Source organism: Pelodiscus sinensis, chromosome 2, assembly GCF_049634645.1.
Source record: "Pelodiscus sinensis isolate JC-2024 chromosome 2, ASM4963464v1, whole genome shotgun sequence".
Taxonomy (NCBI): Eukaryota; Metazoa; Chordata; order Testudines; family Trionychidae; genus Pelodiscus; species Pelodiscus sinensis.
In genome coordinates this window covers 87,221,016-87,236,373 of record NC_134712.1, presented here as the reverse complement: position 1 = coordinate 87,236,373, position 15,358 = coordinate 87,221,016, and the positions used below count along the sequence as shown (strand labels likewise).

The 15,358-nt window shown below is 44.2% G+C and overlaps 1 protein-coding gene across 3 annotated transcripts in view; it reads left to right on the top strand.

The window, feature by feature from the left end:
- The window catches only part of AFG3L2 (AFG3 like matrix AAA peptidase subunit 2), a 41,337-nt gene extending 30,151 nt beyond the window's left edge, over window positions 1-11,186 (top strand). For all 3 annotated transcript variants that reach the window (XM_006117495.4, XM_006117494.4, XM_075920999.1), the window contains 5 exons: window positions 1,137-1,247; window positions 1,885-2,000; window positions 4,354-4,554; window positions 8,049-8,243; window positions 10,164-11,186. In XM_006117495.4, coding sequence (XP_006117557.4) covers window positions 1,137-1,247; window positions 1,885-2,000; window positions 4,354-4,554; window positions 8,049-8,243; window positions 10,164-10,403 — 863 coding nt within the window. In that variant the 3' untranslated portion in view covers window positions 10,404-11,186. The remainder of the gene's footprint in view (window positions 1-1,136; window positions 1,248-1,884; window positions 2,001-4,353; window positions 4,555-8,048; window positions 8,244-10,163) is intronic.
- The last annotated feature ends 4,172 nt before the right edge of the window (window positions 11,187-15,358 follow it).

Genomic DNA, 15,358 nt, shown 5'->3' with positions numbered 1-15,358 from the left:
TGACTTGAAGCCAGGGCAATTCTTGTGCTCATACAAGAGATCATTCCAAAGCAAGGTTTGAGATGTGATGGGTCCATATGGGGAAAAGCCTTCACTGTTGCTACCCATTCTGTACCTGGTCTGTGGCTATATAGCAGATTTTAGGATGTAGCACTTGTTAGCTGAGCACTTGACAAACAATAAATTCCTTCTAATAATCAGTTTAAAGAAGTAAGATGAATGGCCCTAACTGAGTGTATTTATACAGCTTCATATATTAAAGTGGAGCATTAGTTCTTTACCATAAATACAGGCCAGACCTCCCTTATCTGGCACCCTCAGGACCTGACCTGTCCCAAATGAGGAAATTTGCTGGATAGGGGGAGGTCCCCTACTATGGGCCTCCCAGGACGCTCCCCCTCCTTGCGGTTGGTTCTGCTTCTGCCCCTCTGTCACTAGGCTCCAGCCTGCAGGGTTTGGACTTGGGCTCCCGCCCGCTGGGACTCCCTGGGGACGGAGCTTCCCAGCCAACAGGGCCCTGCTTCTTCCCTGCCTGACCTAGAATCCCTGGGGACGGAGCTTGCTGGCTGCCCCACTTCTACTGCTCTCCACCGGAGATTCCCGGGGATGGGGCTTTCCAGCTGCCCCACTTCTGCTGTGCCCTGGGGATGGGGCATGCCAGCCCTGCTTCTGCTGTGCTCTGCTGGGGGTCCCTGGGATGGGGCTTGCTGGTTGCCCCACCTTTGCCACACTCCGCTGGGATCCCCAGGGACTGGCTGCTCTGCTTTTGCTTCTGGCTGCCCTGCTGCTCCCCAGCCTGGCTGGAGCTTCCTGGGGACGGGGTTCACCAGTGCTGCTGCCGCCACGCTGACTGGAACTCCTGGGGGATGGGGCTTCCAGCCTGTTTGCACTCTGGGGCTCTGTGATCCAGCAATATCTGTGGTCCACTTAACTTGAGTCACTGTTTAAAAAACAAGATTTTTAACCCACGTTAAGAAGGTTCAAGTATATAACCAGTCTCTCAAGCTTTGTGATGTTTGTCTTATTGGGATGCTTTGGTCACTTTGCCAAAACTAGACTGCTGCCATCTTGTTAGTGCTGAGAGAAAGCAGTAGTTGGAAATGACACTGATGCATGTCCTCTACCTTGATTTTTAGGTGCTGACATCGCTAATGTTTGTAATGAAGCTGCTTTGATAGCTGCAAGACACCTTTCGGATGCCATAAACCAAAAGCATTTTGAGCAAGCGATTGAACGAGTAATAGGAGGTGAGAGAATAGAATGGATCATTAGTCAACAAGGGAAGAGAGTGGCAGAAGGTTTCTATTTTTAAATGCTGTAGTTCAGATCCGTTTCTGATACTTTGAAAAATAAGTCTTTAATTTTGCACTAAATGGCTAATATTATGTCTTAAGATTTTAAAAGAATTAATATCACATGTTCAATTGTTCCTCTGCCTTGCTGATTCACCTTTCCATTACAAATCTCATCTGGAAACTTTTCTCATTTGCTATAGGAAAGAACTTTACTGTTTATAATTTAATAGCATTGTGAGAGAGCATACAAATTAAAGTGGTATCATGTTTGATTTAAAGAAGAGGTTTTGGTATAGTGCACCAGAATATACTGAGGAACTCTTATGTACAGATTAGAAAGTCTTTTGATAAAAGCAGAATGTAGTACAAAATGCAAAATACTGATTATCTTCAAGATAAATATGGAATTTAAAATCTTCCTTCTCTTTCTCATCCCTTGACTTAACAATATATTCCATGCATGGTACCTAAATACCACTGTGACAGGAATGTTGTCAATACAAAACAGATACCAATAGGAAATGTTGAATATTGTTGATGGAAGAGGTGTGTCTGAAACTTTTGGTAAGCTAATGTGTTCTTTGTAAAGGTTTGGAAAAGAAAACGCAGGTACTACAACCCGAGGAGAAAAAGACTGTAGCATATCATGAGGCAGGCCATGCAGTAGCAGGATGGTTTCTGGAACATGCTGACCCACTCTTAAAGGTAAAATAGGAAAAAAATTAAAAATCCCTTCCCTTAGGAAAAGGGACACTAAATTAGAAGTATAAGGTTACTAATTCATTTTTTTTTTCTTCCTGGTTTTGGGAAGAAAATACAAAATCATGTGATATATTGATTACTGTTCTATCAGATATTAAAACATAGTCTAATGGAAGACATAGGAGTGCTAAGATGCTATCTTCTTCATTCTCCTTTGCAGCTAGCTTTTTAAAATTATTTCTGATCAATTTTTATGGCATCTGCTATTAAGGGCCTCCTTTGAAGGTAAAGGGTACTCTTATCTGTCTCAAAATAAACAGGTTCTGTTTAATAGCTTGATGCCATAGTACTACACTACAGTATTAAGAATTGTCTTATCCACTGTAACTTCCCAACATCCTTTATGAATCCAGCTACCATCCTCGTTTGTTTTAAAAAGAATACAAAATATGATGAGCTAGATAGTTTGTGGGATTTAGAGCCTGCCTTGCTTAGATCCAACTCAAATCTGGGTCAGTTTAATATGAATAGACGTTAAAACCATATGACAGCTATTCAGCTTATGAGAAAAGAACTGATGAGTTTTGGGGCAATTCTTCAAGAACAATAACCACTACAGCATTTCATACTATTTGACAACTTTGTAGGTAGTATTACCAGAGAGGCCAAAGACAGCATACAATTCAGATTTAATTTCCAATCCAACACCTAGAGTTCCTCTAGACATGAGGAACACTGAGGAGGGTTGGAGAAGATTGTTGGTTCTCAATGTGGGGTGTCATGATCAAATATAATGGGTTTGCAGCCTCAGATTACTAAATAAGAGAAGATCCAAGCAATGCTTTTGTCAACCTGAGCATAGATGTTTCAGTACATAAGAGGTTGGGAACCACTGAGCTAGATACAGCATGCGTTCAGAATACAATTTAAGGATTGCTAAGACTTTTCCACATTATGATTGGTAATGACCTGCTGGACCACGTGTGACGACGCGTCGGGATTTTCCCATCTCCTGCACCCCCGAAATGGCATGAACAGACTTCACCAGCCAGTAGAATGGAGGTTGTTTATTGTTCCTCCAGCACAGATGTAATCTGGTTACAGGAACTGGGGCTAAGAGGCCTCAGTGCCCCCCTTGAGATAGGGGAGTCCCAGCCCCCTCCCCAGCTCCTTCTTCCCTGCCTTCCAGCCAGGAACTAACTCCCCCTCTTCCAGCCCTGCCCACAGCCAGGGCAGCATTCCACCTCCCTTTGTTTCTCCCCATGGGGGGCCGCGGGTCAGACAGGTTTTTGAGTCACCTTTGCATAATGAGGTTTTCCCTGCTGGGTCTTGCTCCAGACAGCAGAGGTCACCACAGCCCAGCAAGTACCCCCACTACGTCACACCATGGATGTTGCCAGACCAGAGAATTCCAGTTTTGGAAGGTGTAGCATGTAGTCACTTTGGGTATGTCTAGACTACATCCCTCTGTCGCCAGAGGGATGTAAACTAGATATACCGACATTGCAAATGAAGTGGGGATTTAAATCTCCCGTGCGTCATTTGAATAAAAATGGCTGCCGCGTTTTGCCGCATCAGCAGTTTGTTGGCAAAAAGCAGCTGTCAAGACGGTGATCAGGTGACAAAGAAAGCCTTTGTCGCCCGATCCCTTATGCCTCGTAAAACGAGGTTTACCAGGATCGGCCGACAAAGGCTTTCTTTGTCGCCTGATCCCGGTCTTGGCAGCCGCTTTTTGCCGACAAACTGCTGACGTGGCACAATGCGGAGGCCATTTTTATTCAAATGAAGCGCAGGAGATTTAAGTCCCAGTTTCATTTGCAATGTCGGTATGTCTAATTTACATCCCTCTGTTGACAGAGGGATGTAGTCTAGACATACCCTTTGTTTTTAAAATTATTCATGCATGTTCAACTGCAGGCATTCCAAACTTGTATAACTCATGCAGAAGGCTATTAAACATGGGTGCACACTCCTTGCCAATGAATGGGAAAAGGCTATCACATGACACTCAATACTAAAAAGGCTTAAAGTTCCTTACTATTACCAAATCAGATGTACTTGATTTAAGTATCTGAATTTTCATTGGCTGAATAAAATATTAGGATATATTATAATTGCTATATCCCAGGTATAATATTATATTTTTTTCCAGATACTTCTGATTAGGATTATATGTATCATGCTTAAAACATTGTTTTTTAGGAATGAGACATAACTAAGCACAATGTTTTAATCAAGATGGGGGGGGGGGAGGGGAGGTTTAAGTTTCTTTCTAAGTTTGAAAGGGGTATGTTTAAAGTCCTATCCTGCCATAAATTCTAAGCTTACCATTAAATCTGTCTTTTCTTGAACTAAGGTATCTATTATCCCACGTGGCAAAGGATTGGGTTATGCCCAGTATTTACCCAAAGAACAGTATCTCTACACCAAAGAGCAGTTACTTGATAGAATGTGCATGACGCTGGGAGGACGTGTGTCCGAACAAATCTTCTTTGGAAGAATTACAACAGGAGCCCAAGATGACTTGAAGAAAGTGACTCAGAGTGCATATGCTCAGGTTTGTTCATCAAGGAGTAAATTTTATTTTCCGGTTCCACTCCCCAAGGTTTCCAGCTATCAACTACAGAACCAATTTATTGGATTCAATTTATTCCAATGTTTAACCACCCTGACTGTTAGTAAGGTTTTCCTAATAGCCAACCTGAACCTCCCTTGCTGCAGTTTAAGCCCATTGCTTCTTGTCCTATCTTCAGAGGCCAAGGAGAACAATTTATCTCCCTCCTCCTTGTGACACCCTTTTAGATACTTGAATACTGCTTATCATGTCCCCTCTGCCTTCTCCTTTCCAAAATAAACAAGCCCAATTCTTTCAGTCTTCCCTCATAGCTCATGTTCTCTAGACCTTTACTCATTCTTGTTACCCTTTTCCAGTTTCTCCACATCTTTCTTGAAATGTGGTACCCAGAATTGGAGTATTGTGTCCAGTTAAGCCTAATCAGCTCAGAGTAGAGCAGAAGAATGACTTCCTGTGTCTTGCTTATCCCCTCCCCCCCAGCAGACCAGGCTTTTGTTGTGGACGCCTGGGGTAGAGCAGCTGGGGTGCTGCCGGGTTGGTCCTAGGGGGACCTACCTGGCAGCGCCCCAGCTGTTCTGTCCCAGGCTCCAGATTCAGCCGCTGTTGAAACTGATCAGTGGCTGATTCTAGGAAGCTGGGGGCAGAGCAACTCTGCCTCGGGCTTCCTGTAGTCAGCCCCTGGTCAGTTTCAGCAGCAGCAGCTGAATCTGGAGCCAGTTCCGACTTACCTACAAATTCAACTTAAGAACAAACCTATAGTCCCTATCTTGTACGTAACCCGGGAACTGCCTGTACTCCTTCCTAGACAGTCACTTCCCATTCTGTCTGTGAAACTGATTATTCCTTCCTAAGTGGAGTACCTTGCATTTATCCTTATTAAATGTCATCCTATTTACCTCAGACCATTTCTCCAGTTTGTCCAAATCATTTTGAATTATGACCCTATCCTTTAATATGTTTGTTCTTCAGTCAACCTCTTTTATATTTTAAATTTCCATTTTAGCTAGTTTTAGGTGCTTATGGCTTGTTAACTAGACATGTGTCTTCCTAGAAGAATGAGAATCTAAGGATTAGTCTAAATTCCTGGGTTCTAGAGGTGGATATGCAGCTCCCTCTTCAGATTCAGATTATCCTCTACACCTGTGGTGTCTAACATACTAGCCAGATGTGGCTATTTGGCTGGTTGAGTGTGGCTATTTCGCTATAGCAGTAGCCACTACAGTGGTGGCTACTGCTTCAAAATTAGTTGGACACCATGGCTCTACATAATCTTACCCATCTTTCTAATATGTACATAGAAGCAGAGACCTGCTACCATTAGAGTACCCTTTAGAGCAGTGGGTCCCAACCTTTTTTTATACGATGGGTTGGCAACTCATTCACAAACTTTTGGTGGACTGATACATATTCATTATTGTAATTCATTTTAAGAGGTCACATGTTGTTTTACATTGCATCTGTACACACACAATACATATCACAACAGATCAGAGTTGACCGATACCTACAACACTAAAATAAATTCACAAAAAGAATTCCCCTCTGGCTGCTGGGTGGGGCAGCCCCTCCCCAAGAGTGACTGGTATCTGCAGAGGGAGGAGTGCAGGGGTCATGTGGGACACCTTATTTAGCGACTGAAATTTTGTCAAGGGAATAGGAGCTGGTGCCCCCAAGTGCTACCACCAGTCACCTCTGGCCTCCCCCGCGCCTGCCCCATGGGGTGGGAGAGATGCCATTGTATCTCCCCGTTTCCTTGTGTACAACCCCTTCCTTGTCTCTCTTTCCCTTCCCCAGCCAGGCTGCTCTTGCTCCCACAGACTCCTCTGGCCCCAGCCTTCCCTCCTCACATCCTCCCCTTTCCCTCCCTGTGGTCTTCCCTCCTTCCCCCAGAGTTTCCCTCCATTGCACACCTGATCCTATCTACCCTATAAGTTTCCCCTGAATACCCAACCTCCTTGCAGCACCTCCTGCCCCTACCTCACATGTTCTTGTTCCCCTTCACCCCACACACACTGGGAGATGGCAGCAGTTTCCCTGAGCCCCGGACAGGGATTGCAGCCAGCTCTGCTGGGAGCAGCCTGCGTTTAAACCTACTCCCTGGAGCCCCAGGGCACTGCTCCTGGGGGCACGGTGTCTCTCATCTGCTCCCCAAGTGCTGCCTTCCTGGGCTGCGCAGGGGCTGGCCAGGCTGGGAGTACTGCCCTGGGAGAGGCTCCTGAGAGCAGCAGGACTGGCCCTACTGGCTATTTTCCCCTCCTGGGTGCAGCCCAGGCTCTGGGAACCCCGCAGCAGCACCTGCCAAGACTCGGGTATCCAGCCCAGAGCCTGACCCCAGAGTTCCTGCGAGCAACAGCTGTGAGTTGCTTCCTGCTGCTGGGTCAGGGCCAGTGATCGCTTCTACTGCTGCTGGGTCCTAGCACAACACCTGCTGTGCTGCATCGTGCCACGGCCCAGCAGCCAGCGGTTCGTGGCCCAGCACCGGCTGGGAACCACTGCATTAGAGCATAGAACTGGTGTCAGGCTTAGGGTAAAAGTGAAAATGGAATGCTTTCAAGCTTCTAATACAGGACAAGAGAAACTCTGCAGATCTTTTAGGAATAGGATGTAACTTACACACATGTACCCAATTTAATACTGACTCTTACTAATTGATTAGGAAATTCTTGTAATCATTGAGTCATGGAGACTAAGATTTGACCTGTAGTTGAACAAGAGTATCATGTGCAGTTACTTATGCATGTTAGGATAAAATCTTCAAGGGTCCTTGGTGTTAATGCTCTGATCAAATTATTTAATCAGCATTTGGGGGCAGGAAGGTATTTCCAGTTATTCTAGGGTACATTTACAGGATGGTGATACCTTTACCTTCTGTCTTAAAATGAATTTCAAATGTACTCCTGACTCAATACACTATATGCTGCTTACATTTTTAAATACTTTGTGGAAAACTTTAAAATAGAACAAAATTACCATTTTTGAGAAAAGGGTAAGGTAATATTCGACCAACTTCTGATGGTGAGAGAGACAAGCTTTTGAGGTACATAGTCTCGAAAAAGAGTGCCATGTAACTCGAAAGGTTGCCTCTCTCTCCAACAAGTCAATCCAATAAGATATCCCCTCACCCACCTTGTGTGTCTAATATCCTGGGACTGACATGGTTGCATTACTGTATACAAACACTTTTGTAACTCCGACACATCCAAGCTTTGTGAGCATTTAAATCATATAATGTATCTTGGCTGTTTAAATATCTATGAGTCTCTGACTTTGGAATCTGTTAGTGATTTACAAAAGAGGGAATTATCATTAGTTAGTATGTTTTTTTTGGTTTTTTTTCATAGAAAAGTTATTTTCTCATTGTAATAAATTTAATTCTGCTTATAAATAGGTTACAATTCTTGATGTTCTGTGTTTCAGTACTACACTAATACATTCAAAATCTAAATTTTCCACTTCTTGTGCTGTTCATCTTTCAGATTGTGCAGTTTGGCATGAATGAAAAGGTAGGGCAGATTTCTTTTGATCTCCCTCGTCAAGGAGACATGGTATTGGAGAAACCTTACAGTGAGGCAACTGCAAGATTAATTGATGAAGAAGTGCGAAATCTAATTAACAGTGCCTATGAAAGGACAGTAACTCTCTTAATGGAGAAGAAGCCATATGTGGAAAAGGTATGTTTTATAAGCTCTTCTCCCCAATGTCAAGTTTTAGTTAAAATGGCCAAAATGAGCTGAATACATTAATTTGCATAGATAGTCACATAGATATGTTGAATATTAAACCATTACATTCTTCAACACTATAAAGCATTCAGATGGCAAGTATTCAACTTATTACAAGACAACATGCTACAAGATTTGTAAGAAGTATATTGTGCTCTGCTATTCCAGTTCCTTCACAGCTGTATTTAAGGTTGTTCTGTCAGCCAGTTTTCTTGTAGATCAGAGTTTCTCAAAGTGGGCTGTAAAACCACGCTGCTTCCCACACCTCCCCTTGACTGCAAATGGCAAACTGGAGCCAATGGGAGCCACGCGGTTCTGTGGCTGTGGAGCCAGTAAATAAACACACCGGAGCAGCCAGTTAGCAGGTTTCTCAGACCGGTTTCGCAGACCACTTTGAGAAAACTGTTGTAGATAGAAGACAGAATTACTCACCTGCAAAGCCTCTGGCTGGTAGGGGGAGCAATAACACTGTAAAATGAAACATTAAGGTTCTGCAAACACTAGATATCTGGAAGAATGTGGTCTAAAACTTTACTTCAATCTTATGGGAGATGAACACGTAAAATTCTTTCTCTTTTCTCCTCCCTCTGAAATGTTGATGAACATTAGATTCCGGGGACTCTGCTCACAGATTGGAAATAAAGCATCTTGCAGATCGCACTTCGTTTGGGGCTCCCCTCCTCCATATGCTTTACCTGTGATCTTTCAAAGACAGGAGGGTTCTCTTGGATATACATTATCTGACAGTTATCTGCAAGAATTCAACAACTTTTTATGGGTTTCTGTCAGAATGGTGTAACTGACCATCTCTCCAAGAAAGAATATACAGTAGTGTCTCATCAAAGGGACAGTTGCAAAGTCTGGCAAAACTTCATCTTTAAGTGTAAAAAAACAGAGAATGCAGGAGCCAAGTGTCTGTCAATCGCACTTATTTACCATTTTGTGATTGTTAAACCATTGTAGGCTTTATTCTCCTTGTTAATAGTTAACCCCTCTCATCTCAGTCTCTTCCTCCTTGCTTCATAATGTATCCTCTTTCTTGTGCTTGCTCGCTCTTGCAAAAGTTTTTCCTGCCAGCAAAAGAAGATCATCATGCTCTGTGGCTGCAAAGGTGGCACATTCCACTAGTATTTTTTTTAAAATACATTAGAGAAATTTGTGTGTTCTTCTGCTGTTGTCCTAATCATAGCTCATGCTTCCAAGCACTGAATGCTGTACAAGACAACATGCACCTAATAAACTTGTAACCTTCTCCTGGTAATGTATATGCCATATTCTGCAGAGTGAAACCTTGTTTTGTAGCTTGGAGAATACTCTGAACCAATGCTTTTTTTGCGACCGTATTGCCCCGTACTCAATACTGGCACCTCCAGACGCAGTACCAGCACCTACAGTCAGATCTCAACAACTTTTCCCCTGGAGTACTGGCACTTTTTTTTTTTTTTTTTAAACAAAAAAACACTGCTCTGAACAGAACTATCAGCCTCAGGCCTATTGTGTCTTACGATGGCATGGTAGGCAAAGATACAGGAACAACTAAGAAAGTGGCCTTATATCTATTATTAAAAGCCTATAACATTCTTCAGAGCCCTCCTGCAGCAGCAGCATTATTCTGAAGCAGCCATCCATTGTTGCTCAAGGCATTGCATTTGATACTCTGAGGATTTTAAAAATACAAAACTCTCAATTATCCTAATGCACGTTGAAGGTCTTACAGCAGGAAGTGAACCTTGCTGATTATCCCAACTCCCTAAAATAGACCAGCACAGAATTTTGAAGAACAGGGTGCCTCTGTAATTGCTCCTCTTTCATGTGAGAGAGAAAATATGCCCTGTACCTGTTTGTGTAATATATGTTGTTGTTTTTCAGGTTGCTTTACGACTGTTGGAGAAGGAGGTGCTAGATAAAAGTGATATGGTTGAACTACTTGGCCCAAGACCATTTGCAGAAAAATCTACTTATGAAGAATTTGTTGAAGGCACAGGCAGTCTAGATGAGGATACTTCTCTCCCAGAAGGCCTTAAAGACTGGAACAAAGATCGTGAAAAAGAGAAGGAGACCACAGATGAACAGATTGCCAGGCAAATAACAGGAGGCATGCCATTTTAGTTTGCTGTGGTGCAAAATTACACTGTTTTTTTATTTGTGTTTTGAAAAGACTGGAAAAACACTTCAATAATTTGGACTTAAAAACCATCTGCATATTTAAACAAAACTTTAGTGATAAACAGAAGTGCAGAGGTTAATACAAGGGGACAAGAATACTTGGATCCCTCTTATGAAGACGTTTAAGTAAAAGATAATCTCGTCTCAGCTGTCAACTAAGGGAGATGTTAATTAGATATTGGCCTGTACTGGAACATAAGAACTTGGACCCTCCCCTTCCAACTTTGGAATGGTTTAGATCCAAATCTAAACTCTGTGGCACAGATCCATTTCTAAATCTAATGCAAATGAAGGTTCCATTAATACTGATCTGGAAAGCTTGTATATGTAACTTTACACAAATGTGAATCATTTTAACATCTATATGTGTGGGGAAATGTATTATTAAATGCTTAGGCAAGGATTTTGTCAACTTACAAAAACACTTTTTCTGCAAAGCATCAGCTTTTTTCACCCTCCTGCTATTTCATTTTACCCTCCTCTTCAAAACCAATTTGTTCATAGAGAATTACCATGTAAATTTACATGAAATTGGAGACTCATTGAATGGCTTGACAGTTAGTCATGGTTCAGTGTCTTAAGTGTAAAACTAAATTCAACTTCTGGAGTTTTAATAAAATGGGGTTTCTTTTTTACAGTGAGCTGTAAGATATTGAACATGTCAATGCACTGTGTTCATGGTGTAAATAAGATTTCTTTGAAAGTCATTAAAATCAGAACACTGTATTTTTCTGAATACTCTCTTGCCATTTTATTTTAGGGTGATTTCTTTACAAGAAAATTTTGGCCCCACTAGGAGGTCTTTATTTGATCTCAACTCCTACTGACGTTAGTGTAAGCTTTCCCTGAGTTAGTACACTGGAGTTGTTCCTCGTAAATGTAAAACTACTAGTAACCTTGTTTTTCTGTCTTTCTACGAAAGTTATGTAGAAGGCTGGATAGGTGGAATAGTGTTAGTTAATATGGCAACATGTCTTTCATATCGAAGAACTGGTGACCAGTCTGCTTAATCCTAAATTCAGTGTTTTTCTAACCTCAAGTGGGCAGTAATTCTTAGCACAGATTTGGCATGCAGCTTAATATTATATTCTTACAGCAGCGTTATGCAACTTGCAGAAATCTGTGCTCAGGCCTACAGGTTGCATCCGTCAAGGCAGGAGTGGGGAACCTCTTTTAGATCGGGGACTCCTGACCCACAGAAAAATCAGTCGGGGGTTGCACACGAGTGAGAAGCAAAAAAACCCCAAACAACCTCACTGACATGAAATTTGACTACTCCACTAGTAAATTAACTGATATTTAAAGTAGGGAGGGTGGGGAGCTGTGTACACATACATGCGCGCGCGCGCGCACACACACACACACACACACGGAGATTTACCTGGGTTTGTTCAGGTACTTCATTTTCATTTTATTTTCCTAAAACAAAAATTTACATGTTTAATTTTAATCATTGCTCTGGAGATGAGGGATTCCTCTCCCCAGGGGGAGAATACTACCTCTGCCCTCTCACTACAGCAGTTTGGGATTAGGTGAGAGAGTGCCTCTCTGTGGCCACTGCAGCTCCAGCAGGCACAGCTGGGGGAGAGGTGCATGTCCCCCAACTGGAGCAGATCCAGCTTTTGTCTGCACCCTGTGCTCCCCAGTCTGAGAGGAATGCAGCAAATTTTGCACTTCTCTCTTCCCCTTCATCAGGATGCAAAGGGAACAATGTTCCCATATGAATAGGGGGAAGGGTGGAACTGTAGTCTTCCTGCCCTACCTAAGGGGCACTTGGGAAGTAGGATGCTCAGGGCTGAGGCATCCCCAGCCAGTCCCTTTTATCTGCCTGGTGAGTCTCTCTTTTCTGTCTGGTTTTAGGAGAAGCAATCCCATTCTAGGCACATCCATTTTTCTGTCAAACCCTTATTTGCTTTACATTATAAGAAGGTGTATACAGGCAGTCCCCGGCTTACATACAAGATAGGGACTATAGGTTTGTTCTTAAGTTGAATTTGTATGTAAGTCGGAACTGGCTCCAGATTCAGCTGCTGCCACTGAAACTGACCAGGGGCTGACTACAGGAAGCCGGAAGCAGAGTTGCTCTGCCCCCAGCTTCCTGGAATCAGCCTGATCAGTTTCAACAGCTGCCTAATCTGGAGCCTGGGACAGAACAGCTGGGGCGCTGCCCGGTAGGTTCCCACAGGATCAACCCGGCAGCACCTCAGCTGCTCTACCTGAGGCGTCCCGCAACAAAAGCCTGGTCTTCTGGGGGGGGAGGGGTGCACTAGCTGCGCCTCCTCCCCCCCCAGCAGACCAGGGAGACCCGAGCAAAGCCGCACAGGCGGAGGGACCCCGCTGCCTGTGTGGCTTTGCTCCTGTCTCCCTGGGGTGCTGGGAGGAGTCCCCCCAGCAGACCAGGGAGACCTGAGCAAAGCCGCACAGGCGGAGGGACCCTGCCGCCCGTGTGGCTTTGCTCCTGTCTCCCTGGTCTGCTGGGGGGGTCCAGCAAATCCGCTGGAACCCCCCCAGCATACCAGGGTCACCCGAGCAAAGCCACCGCCTGGGCGGCTTTGCTCGGGTGTCCCTGGTCTGCTGGGGGGGTCCAGCGGCTTTGCTGGACCCAACCTGCAGACCAGGGAGACGGGGAGAAGCTTTTCTTGCCCCGGAGGACATGGGCGGTGACCCGCAGCCCATGAGCTCCGGGGCGAGAAAAGCCCCGTTCGTAAGTGCGGATCCAACGTAAGTCAGATCCGTGTAAGTCGGGGACAGCCTGTACTGAATTTGGTGGTTCTAGCTCTTACCATTTAGGAGGAGTTCTTGGACAGACTTTCTCAAACACACAGTAGATATATACATACAACCCCTCTGTTTACCCAGCTGCATATTGTATTGCTTTGCCTATTTTGCTTGTAAACTGCTCCAGGCAGGGATTGTCCTGCTTAAATGACTCTGCAGCAGATGTAGAGCTGTGTGTGCCACTTTATAGCCTTATTGCTTTTCACATGGTCCTAATTCAATAACTGCTATTGTGTTACTAGAGTAAGTGTGAATATGTTGTACCTGTAAAGTAGCAGAGAGTGACCTGAACTGGAGAAAGCTGGAGCGAAACCAGAAAACATTAAACTGAGTGTTATATATCCTTTGATATAATACAAGAACCACAAATTACCAAAGAATTAATAGGCAGCAGGTTTAAAATAAGTGTGCATTCTAAGTACTTCAGTCAACCTGTGGAGCTTGTTGCCAGACAATGTTGTGGAGACTCAAACTAAAGCTATTAGTCAAGATGGATAAGGATGCAACCCACTGCTCTGTGCCATATGCCTCTGGATGATGGGAGGGATCGCTTAACAATTTCCCTGATCTGTTCATTCTTTTAGAAGCATCTGGCATCAACCATGGGGCTGGCTGGACTGCTGGTCTGACCCAGTAGGCTCGTTCTTATGAGCAATACAACCCTGTCTTCCTGCAACCTTTCCCTCTACAAATGTTTTTAAAATCACAGCACTCTAAATCCACTCACTCAAGTGCAGGCTTATGCAGTGGCTGCAGCTTTTCCAGTTGGAATTCTATAGGTGTGATAACTGGCTGACCTTTTCCTTCTGTAAGTGCAGGTGAAGCAAGAGGAATGGAACAGGACATAGGTCCTTCAATACTGATCAACCTTATTGTGTTCTAGGAAGACTAGAGAAGGACATGACCCAAACCTCACTCCATCTTGTTATAAGAAGCTGTAGTGGAGATACCAGACATCACTAACTTGAGGGGGAGAGGAGGGCATTTCAAGAGGGAGAGAATCAGGAACTTCCAGTAGTTCAGTGCCTAACTAGCTGAGAGGCCTATGTCCCTTCCTCTTTTTGGCTTGGTTTTTGGAAATCCTAGGAGCCTGGCCAGTTAAACCAGAGGAAGTCACAAGAATGTGACTGAGCTCCCCACTAAGGATGTAAGCGACTAGTCGACTATCCAATAAGCAAAAGCTTATCAGATAGTCGACTAGTCACTTCCCCATTCCTACTGCCTCTATCAGAGGCAGCAAATGGTGGGGGGGGGCGGGGCGGGGAGAGCTGTCTTAAAAGCCGGTTCCCCCCAGCACCATCTCAGCCAGAGACAGGGGTAATGGGGACTGGGTGTGAGCCTCTGCTTTTAAAAGGTATTAAGAGCCTACTGGCTCTTAATACATTTAAAAGACTGGAGCACAGCAGGGACCCAGCCGGAGCCAGGAATCAGCTGTCCCGGTTCGCACTGCGTTCCCCCCCACTGCCCACCAGCCATGTAAATATATTGAGACAGCAAGCTCTTAATACATTTTAAAAGGCGTAGCTGCAGCAGGATTAGCTCTGAGGGTTGGGAACTAACCCCACTGTGGTTCCCTTGCTTATTGACTGATGGAAAAATCCACCAATTAGTCAAGTAAACAAAGTTTAACATCCCTACTTCCCACCAACTCTTCTCAAATTGCTACTCTTGCCCTGCCCCGTCCTTCACAGTCAGGTACACTACCAGCCAGATATGCTTTAACTAATGATCAAGGTGTGCTCTAACTGGTATTACTTGGTATGGTATCCTCTGCCTGTGGGCAGTAGGTATAATAGGCCAAGGGAGGCTCTGCCTGCCTAAAGAGCTATTGCCTTGCCACTAGTGAGTGTGTAGATGCTTAAACTGTTGCCCTTATGTGCTCAGCCATCAGGCCCTACCCATGCTGCTCTTTTTCCTGTTCCGCTGCTTTTCCAGAGGCCCTTGCTGCTCATTGAGTTGCTCTTCTCCAAGGACTGGGAAGAAAGGAGAATAAATGAGGTTAGCGATGTGGTGAGGGGAGATACAGGGAAAGAAGGTGAAAGGGTGAACAGACTGAAAATAAGAGAATACTCAGGTAGAGGAAATAAATAGGAGAAGCACTGACAATCTAGGACTCAGAG